Source organism: Pempheris klunzingeri, chromosome 15, assembly GCF_042242105.1.
Source record: "Pempheris klunzingeri isolate RE-2024b chromosome 15, fPemKlu1.hap1, whole genome shotgun sequence".
Taxonomy (NCBI): domain Eukaryota; kingdom Metazoa; phylum Chordata; class Actinopteri; order Acropomatiformes; family Pempheridae; genus Pempheris; species Pempheris klunzingeri.
In genome coordinates, this window is record NC_092026.1 from 23,473,769 (window position 1) to 23,500,100 (window position 26,332).

At 43.9% G+C, this 26,332-nt stretch overlaps 1 protein-coding gene across 2 annotated transcripts; it reads right to left on the reverse strand.

The window, feature by feature from the left end:
* Positions 1–7,641: 7,641 nt before the first annotated feature.
* xkr4 (XK related 4) lies at positions 7,642–26,332 on the reverse strand. 2 transcript variants are annotated; one of them, XM_070845399.1, is made up of 4 exons: positions 25,638–26,332; positions 12,354–12,553; positions 9,036–9,390; positions 7,642–8,242 (listed from the first exon to the last, which is right to left on the reverse strand). In XM_070845399.1, exons 1-4 carry the CDS (start codon positions 26,330–26,332, stop codon positions 7,642–7,644), a joined length of 1,851 nt encoding a protein of 616 aa, XP_070701500.1. The 2 variants fall into 2 exon arrangements, with proteins under 2 accessions (XP_070701500.1, XP_070701501.1); XM_070845400.1 differs by lacking the exon at positions 9,036–9,390 and having other exon boundaries at positions 7,642–8,243.

Here is a 26,332-nt window from a genome sequence, read left to right on the forward strand (position 1 = left end):
TCAACCTGTTAATAAATCTATTTTAGTAAGATGTTTCAAGTGAATTCCTTTCTGTTCTTTTGGCAGCTGTTTGGTTTGGTTGTGGAACACATCCCTTCTATGTCTAATATACAAGTACAAGATGTTTCATGTTGTCACATGCCTGTTACATACCTGTTGGTGTGAACTAACATTCAGAGATTTAGAATCAGCTGTTGTACTGCGGTTTTTCTTCTTTTCTTCTGAAATAGATGTTTTAATACAGGTAAAACCAGTGTACTCCAGACACAACTGACAATTTGAAATCTCCAACTGAAATAGATCTGGCCCCAAAATCAGAATATAACCTGATCAAACATTTACAAAATGTGTGCAGTACACACACACACGTATATACTTTATGTGTTTCTTATTTGATATTTGTGTTCTATCCCTTGTTTCTTCACCTTTCCTGTCTCTTGACTCTTGTTGTGTGACACCTGAATACTGTTGGAGCCAGTTTTCCTCACAAATATGCTTCTGTGTTGAGTTTGTTTTCCAGTCCAGAGAAGCTCATGTGACCCTTGTTCATTATTGAACCACAACTGTGCAATTGGGCTCTAAATGTTTAGTGAACCCAGTTTTATTTGGACCTGCTGCAGTGGACTCAGTGGTTGGATTGAATAGGTTTAAACGATGCTACTAACAGTTTTACCAAACCTGGTGTTACTGGGCCCTGAAACAGGAACCTGCTCCCATCTAAAGCTGTGCAGAGTGTGATGCCTGGCTTCCATTTCCTTTTACCAAAAGTTGGTCCTTTCTTAATTCTTCTGACTTGACTGTTGCTCAGAGGGATCGTCTCTTTGTGCCCTTTCAGTTGCCAATCTGGTTGAACCCGTTTTATTCTCTTCACATTCAAAGGTCAACATCTGGGAAACATCGCCCATCAACTCTGACTGTGTTTGAGCATCAAGCATCAGTGATGTTAATACCTCATTGATCATTGAGTCTGCCCCCCCTCCTTACGAGAGTCTTCGCTCTGCCTGCTAAGAGTGCGGTTGAGAGCCGTAGCCTGATCTGGGGCCCTGGCATGGTGCCAGGTCTGTAAAGATGTGGGCACAAACAGTCTGCTTTCCTGTAGCTTGGCCAACCTCAGTCACATTTCATCCACTCCACCTTCCTGCGACAGCTTAGCTCTTAACGGTCTCAGATGCTGACTGTGAGTTCAATAGATGTCCGATTCCTGATTTCTCTTTCTAAATTCTGGAGAATTCTTCTGATTCTGGAATGATTGTATATTGTTGACAGAAAGTTCATATATGCACCTTGGCCACACAGAATCTTCTTCCTCTCTAGTCCTTCCTGTGTGATCGTTTCTGAAATAACTGCCCTCTTCTGTCGATCATAGTCATAGTTTTAGGGTGAAGAGGCTCTACTTATGATGTATGCCTCATACAGACAAATACACTTGAGAGTAGTTTTCACAAAACGAATAATTTTTGAGCATTACTGAGCAAAGTTGATCTTGTAGCTGTTGAGAAGTGCACCCCCAAATGTAAAGCAGTACGTGCTGCTAACACATGGTAGAAAAAGAGTGGTGAGTTATACATGATGGGCCTCTATAGAGGGCCTGTATGAAGCACATGCATGTTTAACTGTTTCTGTTGGAAACAAACGGGTGAACCCAAAAATACTTTTGCTTCGACCTCAATAAATGAAAGAACAAATGAACCAGCTTGAGGCCAGAAAAATGACCACAGTGTACTTTATTAAATGAATTTTGGTAGTTTGTGTTGCATTAGATTCAAATAAAAATTTACAAAAATCCCATATATACAAAAATGTCATTTTGATCATGTTCATCACTCTTGATTTATTTTTACAATAAAATGTACTTTTCCCCATTGAACGCATTTTAGCACTTAAGACTTTCATCACACAATGCAACTTACTGAAAAGACCAATTTTTTTGTCATAAACATTTGTATCTTTTTTAAATACACCACATACACCACATTTATCTTTTTTTTCTCTGTAGTATATCGTTTTAGTTACAGCCATCTTGGTGGCATCAAACCTCTAAAGACACCCTTCACAGTCAGAACTCAAAAAAGAGGAATGTTCTTTTTTTAACGTTTACACTTTGCCTACATTTATTTACAGATAAGCTTTACAGTTGATCAGTTCAGTATCTGTGGTATTCCATGTTTGACCGACTCTCTGAACAGACATCTGTACAGAATGAGGATACTGTGTGACTGGAATCCTGTCGTTATTCACCTGCTGGTTACTGTGCTTTTACTAAGGCTGGAATATCTCATCTGGAGCTTCTGGCCATCCAGAATAAATGGTAATGATAAATGAGAACACATTTTCTCTCCTAGTTCTAAAGATGATTTCTGTGTATTGTGTGGCTGATCAGTCCTAAAGGCCTGTTCACCTCTCAGAGCTCCAGAGAACATGGACAGACAGCAGATAAGAGCTGTGTGCTAACACATATGACTGTTACAACTATTAGATATATGATGCTTTTGTGATCTGCCAACACTTTTTTTCAAGTTCAGGCAACTAAGATTACTTGGATAAGGTCGGGAGAGATTGTCTAACTCGTATGAGCTTGTGCTGAACTTTGATCGGTGCCCTCTGTCAGCACCAGTGTGCACTGGTGGTGGAAGATGGGAAGCAGTAGGAGAAGAGAGGGTCACAATGGGAACATCTTTTGGAGCTTAATGATCCTCTGCATTGCTTTTTTTCCCTTCTTTTTCTTTTTACTATTGTGACTGTTAATGTGACAATTAATGTCTCGAGTTAGCAACAGTCACAACCAGAGGAACAGCAGTAAGCCATGTTTCCTCCGGCTGGACACAAAGCGGTTCATGTTCAGGCTGGGAGGGTGGGGGGGTGAGGTCTTTACCACCTCCCTGGAGGACAATGACTCAGTCGTAGTATAAGCACAGTAACTGCTGTTGACACATTACACTATTATGAGTAATGTAAAAAGAACACACACACACACACGTGCATACACACACACACACACACAGGGCTAACCAGAAAACCAAGCTGTGCTTTCAGTACAGCCTCAAACAAAGGCCCGGGTTATGAGGTTGAAATAAAGACAAAAATAGAAATATATTCTCTTTAAGGCAAACAAAACACAGAAAGCAGCTTCTAGGAGTTATGGTCAGAGTGAAGGAGGGAGTGTGCGGATGCGTCATGTCCCGTTTATCATACACTTCCTGCATTGAGCAGGATACCCACCAGCAGTCACACATTGGAGAACTTGAGCACCTGTGGAGCAAGAATCGGGGGTTCCCCTTGTTGTAACAGTACCTCACTTTGTGTTTTAACAGTGAGATTCAACAAGTGACAGCTTGGTACAAAAGGAGCTGACGGCAGACCAAACCAAAGTGAACAAATGATTTAAGCCAAATTCATCAAATGGAATAAAAGAATTGCTTGCTGCACCAGTTTGGCACATAGTCTGCAGAAAACGATCCGTTTCACATTCAGTTTCATTTTGTCAGTGTTTAGATTTGGAGTCCACTTCACATCATTTCTTAATGGAACTTTCAACTGAGTTCTGCTGAAACAAACAGGGAGCTCTTCTATCGTGCTGCCTGTGTCACAGAAGAAATGTTTAGCCAATGAGAAAGTGGAGGGTATTCTGTCCAGAAAACAAACTGAGGTAGCTTTATGTTCAGTGTTTATCAGTACACATCATGTCTTTATGTCCGTATATGGTAGTTCATGAGATGGTGATTAGTAAACAAAGGCTACACTGGATTTGGGAGACACTGCAAATAAACATACATAATATGCTCTGATGTCCCTTTCACATAACATAAGGCTGCATTTAGGCTACAGAGAACGTTCTGACAGGTCATGATGGTCAAGCTAGATCTAGTGTGACTGTATCAAACTAAAGCTAATGCTTCCAGTGAGTGTCGGCCTGTTCCATGTTGGCAGAGGGACCTCTGCTGGAGGACTGAGCCAGTGCCAAAGTCATTCTACATACAATACCTCTACGGCATTACAATATAAAATGCCAAGATTAACCGAAGAATGACTTGACGATCAAAGTGAATAGATTCTTCCTTTAGATTTTGGGCTATCTGAATAAAATTGGTTTGCCTTTTAGGCGTGGATTTGATGTGATTGCTTCATGAACAGGAAGAAGTTTTCCATATTCCCAGAAGAAGCTGAGCAGGAGCTCCTGCAGTGCTGTCGAAATGCAGCCTTGTACAGTGTGTTCCCTGCTTCAAGTCTAACAGTATTGTGCCATCCTGAAACCTGTGCTTATTCTACTTCGACAATTAAAAAAAAAACTGGTGTCTACATTACCCACAATGCAACTTGACCACCTACAGTTCAGTCAGAAATGCCAGTGTGCTATGCTAGTAGGTGCTAATGCAGCCAGCTGCAGAGGTCTTCCTCCACACTGTCAGATCTTTTGGTTTTTTTCTCTTTTTCCAGCTTGTAGTTTCCAGACCCGACCGACGCTGACTCAAGTGACATCACTTGAGGTCATTTATCCATCCATTTCAGCACAGCTTCCTCTGGGGCCACAAAAGGCGTTTTACAATGTGTACAAGTCATATTCACTAGTGAGCAGACAGACTTTGATGTGTGGAAGTCAGAAGTGAACCGAATGCTTCAAATGAATTAGAAAAAAACAAAAAGAGCTGTGGTCAAAACAACTGAATCAGCCATTAACCACAAGTGTTAACAAGCTTCTCAGTCCAGTAAAACACAACTTGCACACACACACACACACACACACTCACACACACACACACATAGTATTGTGGTGGCAATAAAGGAAATAAATTAGCTTAAAAACGCTTTTTCTTTTTGTAAATAAACCATTTACAGATGCAGGCTGTACATTGTTAGATGTTTGGATGTATTTTACCTACAGTTTGTGGCCATTTTTGTACAGTATGAAAAGGTACATGATGAAAAGTCTATTTTGCATTTCCATCCATCCATCCATCCATCCATCCATCCATCCATCCATCCATCCATCCACTCACCCATCGTCGATACCATAATCCTTAATAGTCGTAGGGGGGCTGGAGCTGATCCCAGCTGACTTTGGGTGAGAGGTGAGGTCCACCCTGGACTGGTCACCAGCCAATCACAGGGCTGACTCATTGAGACAGACAAGACACTCACACTCACACCTGCGGACAATTTAGAGTCACCAATGTCTGTGGACTGTGGGAGGAAGCCGGAGTACCCGGAGAGAACCCATGCAAGCATGTGGAGAACAGGCAAAGTCCACACAGGAAGGCTCAAGCTTCAAACCACAAACCTGCCGGCCAGTGGGTTTGTACCTGGAACCTTCTTGCTGTGAGGCAACGGTGCTAACCAATCATTTCTAATTCTAATCAACAATAATGTAACTTGACAATAATCAATATAGATTATGTTCACCTGTTTACACAACTTGTGCAATAGTTGTATACCGTATTGCAATTGCAGGAAAATGATGGCCTTCTGGAGCTGTAGAAAACATACATTCAAATTTCTCAAGCAAAACAGCATAGTCTGCAAATTGAGTGGCTCTAATGTAAAGTCCAAGAACACATCAGATCTGTTCATAAGCACAATAAACACACGTCAGAGTCATTCCAGATACTCCAATATTAGAAAACTAACATAAGCCATAATAACATATCTAATAAGAAAAAATAAAACAATAAGAGCTGAATTATGTGCCAGTGTTTGCCAGGACAGAGGATAATGGGAACATATTCTGCTGGCTCCCTCTGTGGTCTGGGCTCCACACTGGTCCTCTGCTTAGTGCCACATATCTGTAGCCAAAATAATACAAATAAAAATGATTTCTCTTTCTCTTTAGAAAAAAAGTCATTGCACTTGTAACATGACAAATGAAGAAAAACAGACATTTCAAAACAAAGAAAACTGTTACCATCTAAACAGCTTTGCCTCAGAGAGCTTAAATTCCTGAACACGGTGGGTTGTTGCGTGGTGGACACTGAACATGTCTGGATTCCATTAGTTACCCTGCCCTGACCGTGATGTGTGGATCAAGCTTTTAACAGAGGCATCTCAGCTTCCTAAAAATCACTTTGTTAGCTAATCTCAGTTGACAGCACCGTGCTGGTGCTTGTGTTGTGTGTAACGATGTTGAGGGCTGTTGCTGGGTTAGCTGGAGGATGAGAAAAGGAATATTATCCCCAAAAGGTTGCATGTGCTTATCAAAGAAGAGCAAGACTTAAAGTTCAAATATCAAGGTGTACATACACTGATCCATGACGGCACAGAGCCACCAAGGCGTCCAGCTACACGTCCTCCTCAACACACACACACACACACACACACACACACACACACACAGCTATAACAACACAGAACCACAAAAAACACAGATTTACAATGACTTCAGTACCCTCTACATCATCTCTAACGTAAAAAATGCTTCATGTTGTATCAGAGTACTGTACATCCTGGTGGTTGGTTTAGTTTGGCTGAGATGGCTGCTTCTTTACATTTCCTCTTCTCCATCTTCAACTCATTTCCAATTCCTGCGTCATCCTCTCCTGTCACTTCCTTTTCACTGCTGTCAGGCGCTTTGCTCATTCCTTCTACCCTCCCCTCCACAGTCCCCCCCACAGACCAGCAAAGATCAGTGTAGTATCACTGCACAGCCGAGTCTATGAAGCTGGACTGAAAATAGTTGAGTTGAGCTGCCAGGAAGTTTTTTTTCTTGGCATTGTGGGAGTTTGACTTATTTCCTAATGGGAAAAGCTGTGAGCTTGTGCCTGTCCCACATTCACCCCTTCCGTCACCCCCTCTATCCTTCCTTCCAGCCAGGTTTGGTTGATTTTATCCAAACAAAGCACAATGACTGAGTATAGATGCTACTTTGACCGCTGTCTTTATGTAGTTCACCTTATGTTTGACCCTCTTCTAATGGAGACCAGAATTATACAGGAGAAACGAAATGTCTCGGTCAGAGAGGAACTATTTGGATTAACCAGTCATCTCTAAGGTGTTCCAGCTCCTCAGAGCTAGAGGACTTAGCCGAGGAACCGTTTTGGCACTAAGAGAACAGGAGTGATGAATGTGGATGGAAGTTGTGGCTATTATGAGATCACATCATCAGAATTTCCAACAAACAGTTAATGCACTTCTAAAGACATTAAGACAAATATGACAGTGTGAAATGTGTATTGTTGTTTCTTTTACTCGTCACATCAGAGGACTTCCTGTGCAATGCAGGTGTTATTTGGGTTAAAGTGGAATATTGAATGACTTGTCTGGATGGACGTGGACATATGCTTCTTCTCCCTTCACTTTTCCAACCTTAACCACTGCATCAACTTCTCAGAGGGTGCGAGCACAGCCGAAGAACTCTGCTAACTTGAATTGAACTCATACCACACAGGATTTTCCTGTGGAAGTAAATATAACAGCAACAACCATACAAAGAACCCATACAAATCCGGTGACGTCAGCTGCACTTGTGCCAAATTGCCCCTACCAACAGAGCACAGACGCAAAGAAAGAGAAAAAGAAAAAAGGGGGAATGAAGGATGAAAAGTGAGATTGTTGGTAGTAGGAAATTCTTATTGCCACAGTCCCTGTTGCTATTTCTGCAGGATAATCCTCTGACCACTGCATCCCTGTATGGGTTCTGAGAGCAGGATGGAACTATAACGTGGTCTCATATTCCAACCTCTCCTGCACCAGAGCGTCATCTTTGTACTGCAGCCGTGGAGGAGTCAGGGAGCAGTCTATGGCCAGGATCGCCTTGCGTATACTCCGGTCGAGGACGTGCCGCTCCCAGGCTGGGTAGCGGTTCCTGCAAAGGTCAATCTTGATGACGGTCTCTTCGAGTCGTGGAGCGCGAGATGATGGCGTGGATGGCACTGTGGGTCGGACCTGAAACACCGGCATGCAGCCGTCCCGCTCAGAATACTTCCCCATGTCGCGCTCCAGGGTTGCGGAGGTCCCTCGGTTGGAGCGCAGCGAGTTGGTGGCACCTTCAGATGGTAGCGTGGAGAACTGAGCAGTGGGGTCGAGGTCGAGACCCTGGCCGCTCGGCGAACGTCCAAAGCGCGGCCCATTGGGATGGAAAAAGGCATAGTACATGAGCATGAAAACCACACCGGTGAGGAAACTGCTGAAGATGACGCAGAGCGCTGGTACTGCAAAGGCGTCAGTGGTCTGAGGTGACCGGTAGAGATACCACAGAGCACTGAGAGCAGCATTCTCCACCAGAATCACCAGGTAATAGATGAAAAGTCGACACCTGGACAAAAACAGGAAGCACGATAAGAAGAAAGAATGAATCAGTTCAATCAGAGAGAAACCAAATGAGTTGGCAAAGCATGAAGAAGTGCTCTCCAGGAAAGGTTCATGTGTGGCTGGAAGATCTTCTACTGTATTTTGACAGTGGGCTGTAAGAGTGGCTATGAAATGGAAGTTTGCTGTGGATGTCGATGGTACCTGGAGGTTAAATCCCTCTGAATGAGATGACACCACAGGGGGCACATTACTCATTAGATCCATACTGAACAATAGCACAGCTCAGGTCCAATGCTGTTCTGTTAACCTTCACCAGGCTCTTACCTGAATCTAACCATGCTGTATTCTGCCATTATGTTGCAGAAAATAGACATTTTTAAAAACATTAGCAGGTTTACACAACATACATAACATTTTTAATCTATTTCAGCTCATTGGCAAAACCTCAAACAAATGTTAATATGTTTTCTTTATAAGGTGTTCATTTGTATAATATCATGTTATTTCACAGCTTGTTCCATTGTTCCACAGCCAGAAAAAACAACTGATGAAGCTTCTTGTTCTCTTTTTCTTTACTGCATCCTGTTCCTGTCAAAGCTGCTTTAACAGCCCACAGGAGGCAGTGATCTACTGAATGGAAAACACTTTTTCATCTGGAAACTGTATGTCACAACCACCAATTGCTGGAAATTCCTTTGTTTTGAAGTGAACAGTGAACAGTTAGTTGTCGTAAATAAAGACACAGAATAATAAAAAGTATATATATAATAACAGTGAGTGTAGATGAGTGCCCTCACCTCGTCCGTCCCTCCTTCACATTGAACCAGGAAAAGATGTAGATTATGCCCACCACCATGTCAAACACAATCTCCTCCCACTTGCTGATGCAGAAGTCTGTCTCACAGTGGACAATCCAGAAGGTCATGATGCACCAGTGCAGGACAATGAAGATGCCAAAGTAGAGTTGGAACACAGAGGCGAACAGGGCAAAGGTGATGACCCTGGCTGCGATAGTGAAGAAGTGCCAACAGAACTGAATTATTACGGCCAGGTAGCTGATGGGCTTCTTGTCGTCACGAGACTCTCGCAGGGCCTTCTGGTAGGAGGCCAGGGCCCAAGCCAGAGAGACGAGGGAGGCTGCTGCTGTCATCCCTGCAACAGTCGAGCACAGAGATACAATAGGTTTGATTTCAGGGCCACATCACTGTGCTCTATTTTTGCAGTCTACACAGCAAGCTGTGAATGAGACATCATTTTCTTTCCTGTGTTTGCCTGTTTGCTATCGTGCTAATGATCTTTGTAGTGTGTGAGAGGAGCACTACAAACAAATCACTGAGATATGTACATGTTTGGATAGGATCCAACACGCAAATTATTAGTGTACCACATAGACTGTATGTAAAGATGGATGACGTGGCAGCTCCCTGAAAGTGAGGCAGAAGCACCTAAACTGCCCCCTGGTGGCTGGCACCAATACACCCCGCCCCACCCCACAGCAGATGGGACATGGGCCTAAACTCAAAAAACAAAGTGCACATCAAATTGTCCACTCCACCTTCCCACCACTGCAGCCCTACGCCCAGGCTGGGGGCCCTGAGGCACACAGTGGTGTGATGAGACAGTATGGGCGGGGGCTAGCTGGTTAGCACACTAACATCTTTGACAGCTCTTATTACTACGGCACACACTCTGGCTCCAAATGATGGTGGCAGCACATAGTCTACGGTCTACGGTAGACCTCCTTCAGCTGTGGTCTGGCCAATCTGACACCATTTTCTATTGCATTTTGAATGTATTTGCACCTACATTAGTGCATTTTGTCATATCCAGCTAACATATTCAGGTACAGATTGCTACATACAAGACATAATTAAGATTTGATCCAACAAAGTGCAAGATGCTCACTGATGACAGTAACAATGTGGTAGACTACTTAGTTAGTGGAACATTAACAAATGTTTGAAACATTCTCCTTATGTTAAGGGCATCTATTATCAATGCTGTGCAAAGGTTTTCCATCAGCAGAGAGCTTGTTTGCATGAGAGCTGCTACTGTAGTTGTTACTCAGAGATGTTCTAGAGTCCTAGAAAGGGGAACAAAACGCAATAGTTGTCCAATTAGCCATTTTTACAGAAAAACTATTTGCCGAACATATTTACACAGGTGTAAATAATACAATGACCGATGGTCCTGGTGTTGTGCCCACTCACTAAAATACTAAAAACTAAAATACAATAATTGGTAAAATTCTTCAGCAATCACAGCAAAGAGAAGAGGCCTTGAAAAGGAGAACCACGGTGAGATCATTCCATTTCTTTTGTCAATGAATGCAAACTATTTCATGATAGTATGAAAAGTGGAGAAATGGACAGATTTCAATGCAGTGGTTCAACTAACTGCCGGCAGAGTCCCTAACTGTAGCTTAGCTTCTGATTAGGAAAACTGTACAGGAAGCGTCTTGCAGCAGTGACATCATGTCTGTCCGTAAGTTATCTGATGTTCTTGGAAGAAGCAGATTGATGGTAACCTTGTGAGGCACCTGGATTCACAGTCAGCGTGGGCTACGGGTGACAACAGTGACTAGCAATTACTCATTTAAAAACATCAATGGCTGCTCCTAAAGATCTTAGTGTAGATGCTGCTAAAGCATTAGCAATATCAGGAATGGAAAGTAGTTTTTCATTGAAAGAAGAGCAAAAGAACGACACTGAAGGTTTTTCTCCATGAAAACCTGTTTTCAGTCTTCAACTGAACATCTCCAGCAAGAGGTTTAACTACGTTATATGATTTGTTGCTCCGATTGGCTGAAGTTAGGCTGCGTTCGCTGCTGATAGACAGATGGTTCATTCAATCACCTGCCAAGCATTTTCTGAATGTGCTTACCCCTTCACAGTTTGTACAGACGACTCCACAGATGGTTCTGGTTAGATTTATGGACTGAATTCGTCGTCCACTGAGAGAGACAACTGTCACCTAGACAAGCGAGGGCAACTAAATAGCTAAGACAAACTATGGAAACTATGGAAACGAAAGGTAAACTAATCTGACTTTATCAGGTGCTGTGGATGCAATGTTGACGTTACTTTCAGTCGGCCATCTTTCCCATTCCTACTGAAAGGAATGAGCAAGTTACCGGATTCATGTCAGCAGTTAACCATCTAAATCTTCCTCAGCATGTTCACTAAGGTATCCAACATCTTAGGGCCTCCAGCAAAAACCAGACAGTGAATGGGGCTGTGGTGAACAATCGAGTGAATCCAGCCTCTTAATGAGTCGCTGCTCTGCACTGGAGAGCACGGCTGGAACCTGCACACTGGGCGTGTGAACAGTGTCTCGTTTACTCACCTTGTCATAGAGGAAAATGGCATCTGTAACCACGGTGACCATACGGCTGACAGCTGACATGAAGATTAAAAATGTATGACAAATCCTAGACTACAGTGTCACTGATGAAAGCTACACTAACACGTCTTCAGCTACAGTTCAATGAAACAACTAGAATTTGACTGAAACAAAGTGTTTCGTCTAAAACCAGGTGCCAACAATTTAGTTCACTTGCTGAGGATGTTTCTGCATTGTGAGGACATTCTAGCAAGTCGTCGATACTTCAATACAAGGGACTGTGTGAAGTGAGAAGGGGCGGAGTTTTAGCTGTGATGATTAAAACCCTTAAACTAGAAACATTCATATCCATTGATGAGTTTAAGAGCATCATAAAGAATATAGTGAAGGAGGAATGTCACTGTTTTTCTTGAGACACCACTATCCTTAAATAGGTGTCAATCTGTTTTAGTGTTTAGTTTCTATTTGTGCATCATGTATCTGGCTTTTGATTTTGTATGGCTGCTACCTTGTAAAAGAGATTTCTGATCTCAATGGGACTTCCTGGTTGAATAAAGGTACAATAAAAAAATAAAAAATACAACATGTCTGTGGCTGCTTTTCATTATGCTAATAAGCTCCTCTCTCCTTGCTCCTCATCCGTTCAAGGTGCATGTAAGGGATTGGAAGATCCTCCATGTTGGCAGAGGGGGAACGAAGGAGGGAGGACGCAAGGAGGTATAAATGAGCATAATGACGAGCACTGTGTCTGTTTTTGATATAGAGTGTGTTACCTTGCACGGCCTGGAGCTTGTGTGTCTGTATGATGATGCAAAGCTGCAGCACCAGTTGTGGAGCACTCTCCAGAAAGGTGGCCAAGAGATGCAGCATGCTCACATCTGCAAACTCATAGACCATCCTCCAGTAGTACCGCCAGCGCTCTGTCTCAGGACTCTGACGACTCCGAACGCCCAGATAGATAGTGTGTAAATACCTAGAGGAAATGCAGGAAAGATTCTTCATCATCCAGACAGGATAACACATTACACGCAACGGTACATCAACAATACCTGAGAAAAGCAATGGTAGACTGCACTGCTAATGCTACATGGTCTGTATTTGTACAGCACCTTTCTAGTCACATCACTTCCTCATTCACACATCCTTCACATCCTTCACATCCTTCACCCAGAGGACACTGTTCTCACACACAGTCACTCTGAAGCTGCTTCAGGAGCTAGTTGGGGTTCAGTGTCTTACCCAAGGACACTTTGACATGTTGACCCATAGGAGCTGGGGATCGAACCCCCGACCTTCTCTGAGCCACAGCCACTGCTAGCTGCTGCTACTTAATGCACAGTATTTGTATCATAGTACTAAACCTGGACGACAAATCACTGAATTTAGTCCTAGTGTGCCCAAACACAGTATACAAGAGACAGAGTGGACACAGAAAGGTCCTGCTTGTGATGTGGCTATGGGCAAAGTGACTGGTAGTACAAGGCAGACAGCACATGAACCAACCATGTAAACATGGCAGCAGCAGACAACTAGCCCCCCCAACTAGCCCCCCCACTCTGTAGCAGACAGTCTGCACTGTTTTTGAACAACTCTAAGTCGTATGCACGTATACATTCTTTACCCAAAGTGTTGTACCCTTTCTGTAATGTTCACAGTCTGGAGCAGCTGGTAACACTCCACCACTGTTTTCAGTCCCTGACCGTATCTCACCCTAAAGGCACTTATAGCAAGTTGTTTCAATCTGAAGGTCGGGGGTTCGATCCCCAGCTCCTATGGGTCAACATGTCGAAGTGTCCTTGGTCAAGACACTGAACCCCAACTAGCTCCTGAAGCAGCTTCAGAGTGTGAAAGAATAGTCTCCTCCAAATTATGGATTATGGATGTGAGGTAGCTGAACTGACTAGAAAGGTGCTTTACAAATACAGACCATTGACCATGTTGGCAGGGATACTAATGTTTTTCTGACCAATAGCCAACCCTCGTTATGTTGATCGTGGTAAATGGTTAATTAATAGTTAGTTAAAGCATGTGATTGGTGAAAGAAGAGCAGTCCACTGAGCTTTGTTTGCACTGTGAAGCTACAGTGCAGCAGGAAGAAGACATTAGATAATATGATATTTCTGGAATTATCGTAACTATATTATTGTTTGGGGATCTCGTAAAACCTGGAACGTTCTGATCTACACTCCAGTTTGTTGTATGACAACCACCAACAAACATCAGTAAATAAACGGTATGCTCAGACCCTCCAAACAGATTCACAAGATCATCGATTTTCAGGCCACACAGCAAATAATGTTCCGTTGTGTCAGCCGGTAAAGTGGTCGACTAACGTTGCTGTTGCAGCCCTCCATCATGTCACCCTCAGCCTCAGTGGCTGCACATCTCAGCAAGGCTCATGAATACACCTGTGTTTGTCCTGCAAGTAAGTTACACTATGGATCATTAAAAGTATACACATATTAATGAATGTGTGGAAAAATGAATAATAACTAAATAAATATACAAATGTACAAATATATCAATACATGTAGAAATCAATCAATGAATACATAAAATAAAATAAAGTATTCATTTATTTGCATATTTAATTATTTATGTATTCATATATATATATATAGTTTTATAGATGCCAGCTCCACACTACTGCAGCAGAATGGTCACAGATCATCCTACAGATGGAGATCCTCCAGCTCTCTATCTCATGTGTTCATTTAATTTGTCATAATCAACACTAGCATTGGTATATATATACAGTGTATATATATATATATATATATATATATATATGTAAATATATTCTAAGTGTTAAACAGATCTTAATCTGACACCATTGTCATTGCTGCTTAATGGTTCAGTTCTCTCCCCTCCTTTCTTGTCATTTCTCTACTGTCAGCTATCCAATAAAGGCTTAAACCATCCACAGACAATTAAAACAATCTGATTAAGATCTGGTTAAAGGTTTGAGGCCTGTTTCACCCCTGACCTGCTACAGTTGGCTGTGGTTAGACCTGTGCTCCGTTGCAATTATCACCACACCCAAAAATGCTGAACCTCAGTGTATCGACACACCCTGAAACACACTTTTCCTTCTTTTACTTTTTCCACTGCAGTGAGGTGACAAGTTAAATCCCCATAGGGCGGCAAGTACAAGATCCTCGGCTGCTGTTGAGTTGCTCTTTAGCTTAACTCAACTCAGTCTAATCAAACAACCTCACCTCACTTATAAGTTGACCTGTGCGCACACAGAATCAGGTTGCTCATCAAACTTTTTCAATGCTTATAAATCTCTCAAATCCTGATTTCTACAGGGAGCATGATATTACATTTGTGACACTTTGTCTGTAATAACCTTCAGGGCAGGTCAATGTCACCTTCCATTGTGAAGACACAACAATAGACCAGCTGCTATGTAGTTGAAGCAGTTTCATTAGAAAAGGCTGGATTGCAGCATTGCCTGAACAGCACACAGCCTACAGCTCCAACCGTACCTCTCCCGACCTGAGGCTAGAGCTCTCTTAATCAAGTGAATTCATTATTACTTTTCAGTCTGTGGCCTACATTTTGTGTGTGTGTCTCTGTCAGTCTCTCTCATTCTGTCCACTTAGCCTCTCCCGCTATCTCTGAAATATAACCAGTACATAGCAGTCATTTACAGCAGGCTAATGAGCCGTGAAATGAACTTCTATTGTCAATAAAGAATTGGAAAATTAAATCTGGGCTGAGGGCTTTAAAGCTGCAGCCTGTACATGGACAGATGGATCTAGTGCATCCCTCACTCTGTGTGTGTGTGTGTGTGTTGATTCTAGTCTTAGTAAGTCTACAGATACAGATCAGACTTGCTAACCAGTCACTCAGGCTCCAACTTTAAGGTGTCCCACTTCTGACTGCTTCACTCACATCTACTGAAAAGAAAAGTCAGGTGATCGAGTCTCATATTGAGCCTTCACCACGAGTCCTTCACCACGAGTCCTTCACCACGAGTCCATCACCACGAGTCCATCACCACGAGTCCTTCACCACGAGTCCTGCCAGCCTCACCGTGGCAGCACTGCTTTTCATGTCCAGTGCATATTCCTGCCTGGAACAGTGTTAGTGCTAAAGCAAATCTGGTTACTGAGATGATGTGCTTTTTATGAAACTGTTATTGTAATTTAATCATGGTTCTTGTGGATCCTGGTCCTGGTTCTCCTGCTGTGGTTCTCTGGTTCCTGTGGATCCTGGTCCTGGTTCTCCTGCTGTGGTTCTCTTCTTTGCAGGAACAAAGGACAGTAAAAGACCTGGCCCGACGACCCAACTCACAGGTTCAGCAGCAGACATGTGATTGCAGCCCGGGGCTTCTCCACATGTGGTGTACGTAACACCTTTTACTACTTTCCCTGCTTGGTGTTTCAAAGTGGCACCAAAGACTGGTGGAAGAGACTGAAAACACCTGTCAGAAAGATGTGAACGGCATGAAAATAGTAGAATCCATCTGGATAATAGCATGAAGCTAAATGTTTTCAGCAGACTTAGCATTGCTGGACAGCTTGACGAAGGCTACGGCCTCCTACCCTTGATGAGCACTGAGCACTTACTGTTTTTAGGGGGACTGCATGCTGTCCGTTGTGAGGGAGCACATCATCACAGAAGCCCAGAGTAGAGATGTGATCACAATCCATGCAGATGAGACTTAGACAGCATTAGATTTGAATTGTGTTTGTCTTTTCTGCTTAACTATGTTCCATTGTTGTTGGCTTTTCCAAAAACATGACGGTGATGGTGACTGTAAGGACAGACACAGTGATCTATGGACATGTGGACATGGGGAAACATCCTTAATTCAGAATAAAACATAATAAATGTTCGTATTAACTCTGTGACTGTGTGGACATTAAAGCAGCTGTCAGGTCTGCTGCACCAAGATTAAATTGCACCCCCCCCCAAAAAAACCACCAGCTGCCTTTTGCTGTTATGACCTGCTGCAAACATGATGCCAAGCATCAACCCAGGGAGAACCTGGTGTCTGGCTATGCAGGTATTCCTGAGGAATCTGAGCCCATTCATCATGGACAACAGCCTCCAGCTCTCTGATGTTCTTGAGTTTATGTGCTTCTTCAAATCCCACCACAGATTTTCTATGGGATTCATGTCAGGTGACTATGACAGCTGCTCTAGTATCTTCCTTTTCTAAAGCCAAGCCTTGGTGGACTTTGATGTATGTTTGGGATCATTGTCCTGTTGGAAGTTCCAACGACGTCCAACTTTCAGCTTCCTCACAGACGGCCTGATGTTTTCTCCTGGATTTCCTGACACTTGATTGAATCCATCCTGCCCTCCAAATGCTGCAGGCTTTTTTCATCATATGTCTCATTCTTCCTCCTCCAGACACACCTCTGATCCATAGATCTGAAAAGTTCCAGTTTTGTTTCATCGCTCCACAAACAAGAATCCCAAAACCTCTGGAGCTCATTTATATGGTTTCTGATATATTGGAGCTGACCTGTCTCCTGCTTTTGGCTCAGTAGTGGTGTAGGTCTTGGAGTTCAGGCTTGGAGGCCTTCAGTGTTTAGTATGTGTCTTACTGTAGAAACTGAAACCTCAGTGCCTGCTGCCACCAAGTCCTGCTGCAGGTCTTTTGCAGTCACTTGAGGGTTTTTGGCCTCCTGCCTCCTCAGAAATCTGCTGGCAGCTGTTGATAGCTTCCTCTTCCTGCCACGTCCATTCCTTTAGCTTTGAACTGGCACACTGTGCTTCTGCCAGTATCTCTAGGAACATTCAGTGCTTTGCTATCTTTTTTCTATCCTTTTCCTTGTTTGTAAAAGGCAATGATCTCCTCTCCTAACTTTTTGGACAATGTCACTGTGAACAAACCCCTAGCCAAATTCTATGTGTTCTATCTCAAAGCACATCTGATGCAACAATGAGGCCCTTGATTAGCTGCACCAAGAGTGATTGAGACAACACCTGATTTGCAAATGAGTGCTCTTACGATGGATTCTATTGAGCGGGGTGATTAAAAGTGATTAAAAGTGGCATATTGTGTTGAATTTGGAGAAAACACCTGTAATATTAGTTGTGTTGAGCTGTTTGAATTGTTCTTGTTTGTGCTGTTCATTGAACACAGCTGAGAGTTTGGACACCTAATTTGTATAATTTTGAGTGCAACTGTAATCTGTGTTGAAAATATATTCTACAGATTGATAGTGTTCTATTAAATGTGTTTAAAATCTTGATAAGCAGCTGGATGATGTCACAGAGCTCGAAATGTCAGTGCACCTTTCTTAACTGACCTGAAGTCGGCTCCTGATAAACACATCTTGTGCCACGGTAAAAATAAATCATTGACTTCCACAAGTTTCCAAATCCATAAGTCAGGTTGCACTACAGCAGCCACACGTCTCACATAAGCTCCACTTCTCTCCACCAAGTGCAGGAGGACCGCAGGTGGACGGGCCGCTCTTTGTGACGGATGAGTTAAAGGATTTCAAGTTTTTACAGTGCGACTCAAACCATACACTATATCTGTAAGTAACTAGAATTCTAACCAAATACAAAGTGAATCATCTGTACACACTCTGCAGTACACACTAATTCAACACTAGTGCCCGCTAGGAGAGACAACACAAAGGAAATACATTATTTCAAACTAATTAACTTCACAAGTGATATTAAAATGCTTTAAAAAGATAAAAACAAAAAACTATTATTGGCTCATTTCAGATTTTTTAAAAACTGATTGCCAAACCTGGATTCAGCCATGTGGCAGGTCGGGTACCACATGTGTGCCCACTACTGTTCAGAACTGATAGTCACACTAAACACCACACAAGTCCTGATTTTAAAATCCTTCATCTGCTTTCTTACTTGTTTGGGAAAGGTGAAGCATTTTCAGAGAGTCTGAAGGCAAAACATGAATCACGTCCAGGCAGCATTCAGTCCCAGTTTTCTTTCACCTTGTGGAGGCCATTCATTAGAAAATGTATAGTGGTAGATTTTTTTAAAACTACTGATGGTGCACGTCATACATTTTCAGCAGTGGAGTAAGAAGCCCTTTATTTTTAACCTGATTATACTTTTTTATCACCCTGTATGTGGTAAATGTACGTCAGTAGAATCTCAGCATTATTTGACAAAAGCATGGCTGGCTGCCCTCACAACGATGCCTACAATGTTCTGTAATTACAAAAAGGAATGTTTTTTTGGGATCATCGGGAGTATAAATATCAACAAATGAATACATGAATTAACAGGAAAGAGAGAAGAACTGACTAATAATGAACAGGTGGAGAAGAGTTATTACAGCCTCTTATCATAACACCCATCATTCTCCTTTTGTTATAAGTGACAGTATGACCCAACTGTCTAAGATGGCAAGATCTTAACATCTAGCCAAACTCAGAGCCCAATTATATCCATTACAAAAAATGCCAAAAGCAGCGAAGAACATTTCTATTGGGGTGACTACACACAACAGTCACACCACCTTAATCCACAAGATTCACCACCAAGAAAAAAGACATATCCACCATGTGGTGTGCACAACACTGACCTACTATACACAGTATGAGAACAAAGCAGTCTCATACTGTAACCTTACTTTCAGCCAAACATAGAATAAATGCTGAATAAATGACTGAATAATAAAAGAAGCACTGAATATTGACACTGCAGACATCATATGTTATTGCTTTCTCACATTTTTAAGCAGCACTGATCATGATATGAATAATCTATCCATTCATTGTCTATACTGCTTATCCTTTAGGGGGGGCTGGAGCCCATCCCAGCTGACTTTAGGCAAGAGTCAGGGTCACCCTGGACTGGTCTCCAGTCAATCACAGGGCTGACATATACAGACACACCATTCACACCTACGGGCAACTTAATGTCACCAATGAACCTGCATGTGAGTGTGGGAGGAAGTCGGAGTACCCAGAGAGAACCCACACAAGCAGGGGGAGAACATGCAAACTAAGGTTCAAGGTTCAGACCTGCCGATTCCAACCTGCAAACTTCTTGCTGTGAGGCAACAGCGCTAACCACTGCACCACTGTGCTGCCCTGATAAGTCATTTATGAAGAGTAAAAATAGTAAACTGCTCCTTAAATATGAGTATTTTTTACTCTGTGTAATATGATTGCAAATCCCTGTTTTTTTTTCAAACCTCTTAATGACGTGTCACACATAACATCATTAGAATAGAATAAGTACAAAAAAATGTACAATTGTTACACTTACTCTTGTTACTCTTCACATATGCGAGCTGTCTGTTTTTGTGATAACTCTCACTCCCCCCAGCTTGTTGCACTGGCTAAAATACTGCCTACATTTGGTGTAAATACAATTCAATATGATGATTTATGGCGATTTACTTATGTATTTTCACCCAGTCACCCGGGAAGGCTTAAGATGGAAAACAAACAAACAAAAGAACACAGACTGGCACTCGTGCCACAAAATTCAAGATGTCACTTCAATGTAAAGTGCAAAAGGCCCCGTTTGTCCATTCTGAGCTACTGTAGAAACATGGCGGTGTAATATGGCTGTGTAGAAGAGGACCTACTCCTAAAGGGGGCATTCTAAGCAGCTAGCAGAAACACAATAGCCCTTAGTTTAAGATGATTACACTCTACTAATCTGCTAATAGATCTTCCTAAAACCTGCACACTGCACCTTTAAAGAATGTAAACCCAACAGGGCCCTTTGGTCTCTTTGGTCTTTGGCTTTTAGCTACAATGCTGCACACACATGGAACCTGGAACCTGAACCACATGAAAACTCCTGCTTCTGACTGATTTATTAGTTAGTTCTGCATTTTTACTTTGTTGCATTTGGGGAAAATCATCTTAATTGATTTTATGGATTTTTTTTCAGTTGATCTGCATCCATCCATACTGTTCTGCTTATTCAGGATCGGGTCATGGTGGCAACAGGCTAAGCAGGGCCAGATGGCATATATAATCCCATCAGCCCGGGGTCTCCTCCCAGTTGGACATGTCTGGAAGACCTCCAAGGGGAGGGGCTCAGGAGGCATCTTGATCAGATGCCTGACGTCCCTTATACCCGCCCCCTCGTTCTTTTGGCCATTACCCATTACCTACAACCATAGGTGAGGGAGAGTGCAATCCATTATTTTCCAGCAGAGGAAAATAATGGATTGCAGCTGCACCCCACCCCTGTGCCATCTAGAGGTCACGATCTGAGGAAGCCAACAGGACCAAATCATCTGCAAAAAGCAGGGATGCAATCCTGAGGTTCCCAAACCAGGCACTCCCCTCACTTCAGCTGCTCCTTGGGATCCTGTCTATGAATATCACAAACAGAATCAGTGACAAGGAACAACAACCTTGGCAGAGGGACCAGATGGCACAAAGTAAGAACCCTGGTACCCCGTACCCATACTACACAGTACCCCCCACAGGATTCCTCGGGGGCTATAGGCTCTCTGCATGTCCACAAAACACGTGTCTCCCATCACATCTCCAACAACCCTGTGAGGGTAAAAAGCTGTTCGATGATCAGGATGGAATCTAGATGGAGAGAGGAGCTCCTCCTGAATTTGAGGCTCAACAATCAGCCAGAGCCTCATTTCCAGCACACTAGAGTAAACTTTCCAAAGGACGCTGAGCAGTGTGATACCCTGCCAGTTGAAGCACACCCTCCGGTGCCCCTTTTTGAAAATACTGACCATCATCCCAGTCTGCCACTCCACAGGTACTTTTACTCACCTCCACGTGACACTGAAAAGCCGTCAACTCAATAATGTCTACAGCCTCCAGCATCTCATCCATACCCAATGTTCCCTCCAAAGAGTTTCTTAACTAACACAGAGACCTATCCTCCACCAGATGTTTCCAGTTCACCCTCACTGCACTTTTGGGTTGAACAGGTCTGTCCAGGAGCCTCCCCAGCCATCTGATCAAAGTCACCACACGGGGTGATCAGTCCACTTCTCTTTTCATCTGAGTATCCAAGATATTTAGCCTTAAATCCAATGATACAACGACAAAGTCAATCATAGATCTTTGGCCGAAGGTGGTACCACATACACTTATGAACAACCCTATGGTCAAACACAGTGTTTGTGATCCATGACTAGTACAGAAGTCCAATAATCTGGTTCAGATCAGACAGGCCGTTCCTCCCAATCATCCCCCTCTACGTTTCTCCATCATTACCCATGTGGGTGCAGAACTATGGATACTATAGTATAAAGAAACTACAGTTCTTCATGTTATCTATTTATTTAAATCACATTCTGTTCTTTCTTTGTTGATTTCATTATGGTATTTATTGCTTATTGTTTTCAACGCTATTTGAATGCTTTTGTGTTGTGTACAGGCATTGACACTAACTGAGCAAGCATGTTTTTAAAGTGCTACAAAACACAAAAACAGTCTGTAAGACAATGTGGAACACTGGAACACTGACCTGTGTGAACTGAGGAACAGCACTTAAAAAAATAACTCCCAATGAATTTGCCATTGAGCCTTTGAGTTTTTACCTAAACGTTGATCTTAGATGGGTATCGTACTTTGTGTTAAGAGACCAAGAGAATCATGGATATGCCAGCAAAATCTAAAAACTACAGCACCTTGCTGAGCAGCACTCATTACCCACAGTAATGAAGACTGTTTTTAGCTTCAGGTGGGAGACACAGTCACTCGTCATTATTTATATAGCAGAACATGCAGTTCACATGGTAAAAGGGCATAAAATGAAGTGGAAGCAACAGAGTGCGTTCCAGTGAGAAACCAAGCTGCTGAAAACTAAAGGGTAAGTTTACCCAAAACAAAGCTGTGCCTGGTATCTCTTCACACACACAGTTTGGGTTTTATTTGCCCAGAGTTTGTGTGTTGTCTTAGAGGTATTGCATGCACAGTCAAATTCTGATTTACATAAGGCTCCTATATTTGGGCTGTAGTGACTCATCTGTCAGTTATTTCTTTCAATTAATCATTTTGTCTTAAAAACAGTGAAAAATGACCGTTGGCAGAGTCCAAGCTGTCGTCTTATCCCAATCCCAGCTGACACTGTGTGAGAGGTGGGTTACATCCTGGACTGGTCAAGCAGAGGGCTGACTCATAGAGACAGACAAGCACTCACACTCACACCTACAGTTTAGAGTTTAGAGTCACCAGTGGAGGAAGTATGTGGAGAACACACACACACTCCAGGTTCATATTGCAAACCAGCTGGCTGGCAGATTGGAACTTGCAGCCTTCTTGCTGTAAGGAACAGTGCTGACTGCTGCACCGCTGTGCAGCCCTGTGCTCTGCTTTCTCTGATAGAAACATATTCAGTTAGGAGAGCAGAAGCAACATCACACTGTGCTGCAGCCACTTCTTAAATCATTATCAGAAATTGTTGGTGAACACCTTTCTGTCATGGACACAATTGGAGCCTCCTGCTCCTAAGACCCACCCCTCTGCTCCTCTTCCAGCTTCTTCCCTCCAGTTCACCATCCACACCCACTGCCACTCGCCCTGCATCATCTGTCTGCCTGCTCAGTCTGCCACTCAACCTGTTGCTCATCAGCTCATCAGTCCTCTGTGTTTCCACCAGTCAGTCTGTCCACTTCTTTGCCAGATTGTTTTGCATCCTGTCTGTCTGTTTGAATGATCATCTGTGCCTGTTCTGACTTGTCTCTCTGCTCGATGCCATTGTACCTCTGCCTGGTTGCCTGGATTTGTGGTTTTGACTTCTGTTCTCTGCCCTCACCCTTCAGTAAAGTCACTGTTGCCTAAGTCCACTGAATCTGTGACACCTCTCTGTCAACCAACTGCCACGTGTTACATGGGGGCTGGGTGTGCCACAGACAGGTCGTCCTCCCTGGACTACACAAAATGTGCCAATTAACGATCTTTCAACTGAGCTGCAGATATGTTCACAAGCGTGTTGTTTTCCATGACACGTCAGTGACGGACCAAACGGGTTTCAACTAATGAACTCAAGAACATAGAAAACGGTCTCAGAAATATACAGGTGGACATTCCACGTGCCAGGAGCAGAATCTGAAACACAGACCTGCTTAATCCCGTTTAGAGTCACAGGAGCACTGCATTCTAATCCAAGCATGAAGTCAGTCATGGTGTCACACACACACACACACACACACACACACACACACACACAATTACAAACTGTACTGTCACAAACGGACTTCAAGTGCCAGCGTGCTGCTGAACATGAGCAGCCCAGAGCAGCTCAAGCACACACTAATGCTCTGGCTGCAGCTAGGGTTGGAGCTAGAACTGCCAACTCTGAGGTCATGTGCTCTGATTTTTTTTTTGGGGGGGGGGGGTTAGCAACCCACTGCTGTGTGTAGCTACATTGACCTATATTTTAAAATGTAGCCCTCTTGATCCAGTGTGTGTAGAAGTGGATGTAATCAGTATACATTTGTGCTCCATATGACACATCTGATAACAAATAAAAGCTACATGTCTACATGTCCTAGCTCATCATGAGGTCCGTCACAAAGCCGTTCTTGAGCTTTCAATCGTATCGCACAGTCCTCCTCAGCAGATGAAGGCTGCTTTTTTCTATGCACTTCAAGGATTTCTAAGTCTACAACACCAACATGGGCAAGAAGTCCTTAACCCAAGAACACTAACGTCGGGTGATTAGTGTTCCAGGGTTAAAGTAAAATGCCATGAACAATTTCATGACATGAGAAACGGGCAAATTCCATCCACTGATGAAGATCGTGTGATACGATTAAAAGCTCCAGGACAGCTACTAAAATAATTACTATGATATGAGTCACCATCAATTTTGTGTAAGGGTGGTTGCCTGATTACTACGCTTCCATGATCACATTTTTCACAGTTGAATTACAAAAATAAGAACTTCAGCCTATTTCAAAATCAATATGTTGAGAAATAATCCCATAGTTTGACCAGGAGGCTGCTGGTTAGTCACTGGAACCAAACTAGGCAAGAAAAGAAAAAGAAAACTTGCTGCTTCACTGTGTCGTCTTGATAGTAACACACTGACTGTCAGATTTAAACAGTGATCTTCTCACTGCTCTCTCACGTTAGTGCACGTTAGAGTGATCGAGCAAGTAATCATGCAGATAAATCATGAAAAGAATGATTCTACTCCACTTCCTTGCTGAGGGAAATATTTTCACCGCTCTAATTTCTAGCTACTAGAAAGCATCGAGGCCCAATCAGCTAAACTACCGACAGGAAGTAGAATAAGTTCAGTAAAATGCTGCTTCCACACACCCAACAGTCACATCACTCTTTTTTACTTGATGTAGTTTTTACCATTCTTCTACCACTGGTTACTGGAAGCTGGTGCTTAGTCTCATTAGTGACTGTGGGCCCGCTGTAGTTAAGGTTCATTCAGATTCATGACTCCACCCAGGAGCCAACCACCTTCTCTCCAGCAGCACCAACACTGACATTCTCCTCAGCACCAGCAGCACTCAGTGCTCCACAGACCGGGGCCCCCTCCCTGCAAGATGGAAAGTATCTGTGTGTTTAACTTGAGCCATCTTGGGAGAGGGTTTAGCCCAGAGGTGGAGAGGGAGGCTGCACACAGGGTTTAGCCCAGAGGTGGAGAGGGGGGCTGCACACGGGGTTTAACCCAGAGGTGGAGAGGGAGGCTGCACACAGGGTTTAACCCAGAGGTGGAGAGGGAGGCTGCACACAGGGTTTAACCCAGAGGTGGAGAGGGAGGCTGCACACAGGGTTTAACCCAGAGGTGGAGAGGGAGGCTGCACACAGGGTTTAACCCAGAGGTGGAGAGGGAGGCTGCACACAGGGTTTAACCCAGAGGTGGAGAGGGAGGCTGCACACGGGGTTTAACCCAGAGGTGGAGAGGGAGGCTGCACAGCATCATGTGCTGGAGCAGTGGCATCACTCAGAGGCCCCCACGGTGCCAACTAGGCTACTGTCAGAGAAGCCCTCTGCTCATTCATTCATGTACTCCACACACACACACACACACACACTCTCACACACACACACACACACACACACACACACACACACACACACACACACAGGCTACACACACCGTCACTGTAACCCATCCCGAGGCCTCCATCCCAGCCTCCGTCCTACCTCCATATCTGGCCCAGCTGGAGGATGTGGATGACGGACTGACCGAACCAGACGCAGAAGGAGTAGTAGGCCGACGGTTTCTTACTCCTGCCCCCCACCACGGTGCTGCCGGTGCTGTTGGTGGTGGTGTTCTTGCTGGCGGTCGACGCCTGCCGCTGCGGCGTGGCCGGGTGCTGCTGAGCGGTAACGTCGCCGTGAGAAGCGGAGCCGCTCAGCAGCTTGTTTCCGTCCATGTGGGAGCAGTCGGCCGCGGAGTCCGCGCTGTCCTCGGTGCTGAAGTCGTGGACGAACCATCTGAAGCTGAAGAGCTGGACCGAGAAGGAGCCGAGCACCACGAAGAAGAGCGTGAGGCCGAACCACCAGTAGTCACGGCGGAGGTAGTAGTCGACCGACAGCCACACGTCGGTGCCCACGTCGGCCAGATACACGGCCACTGCGGCTACGATCCAGAGGCAGTCCCACACCGTGTACTTCTGCTGCTCCCTGCCCAGGCGAAGGCACGTCGAGTTGGAGCCTCCCCCGCCGCAGCACCGCGACTCTCCGTTGGCGAAGTCCCCGTCCCCGGTGCCCGCAGAGTCGGGCTGGGCGCCCGGGTGGAGCCCCTGCACCGAGCCGGAGTGCTCCGAGTTCTGCAGGGGCGTGAAGGCCACGTCGCTCTTCTTCATCTTCAGGACCCCATCCGATTTAGCCGCCAT

Excerpts from the sequence above, each read along its gene's own strand:
- xkr4 (XM_070845399.1), bottom strand. The coding sequence starts at position 26,332 with ATGGCGGCTAAATCGGATGGGGTCCTGAAGATGAAGAAGAGCGACGTG. Across the intron at positions 12,554-25,637 it reads CAGCTGGGCCAGATATGGAG|GTATTTACACACTATCTATC; the intron begins GTAGGACGGAGG and ends CATTTCCTCTAG. Across the intron at positions 8,243-9,035 it reads GTGAAGGAGGGACGGACGAG|GTGTCGACTTTTCATCTATT; the intron begins GTGAGGGCACTC and ends GTTTTTGTCCAG.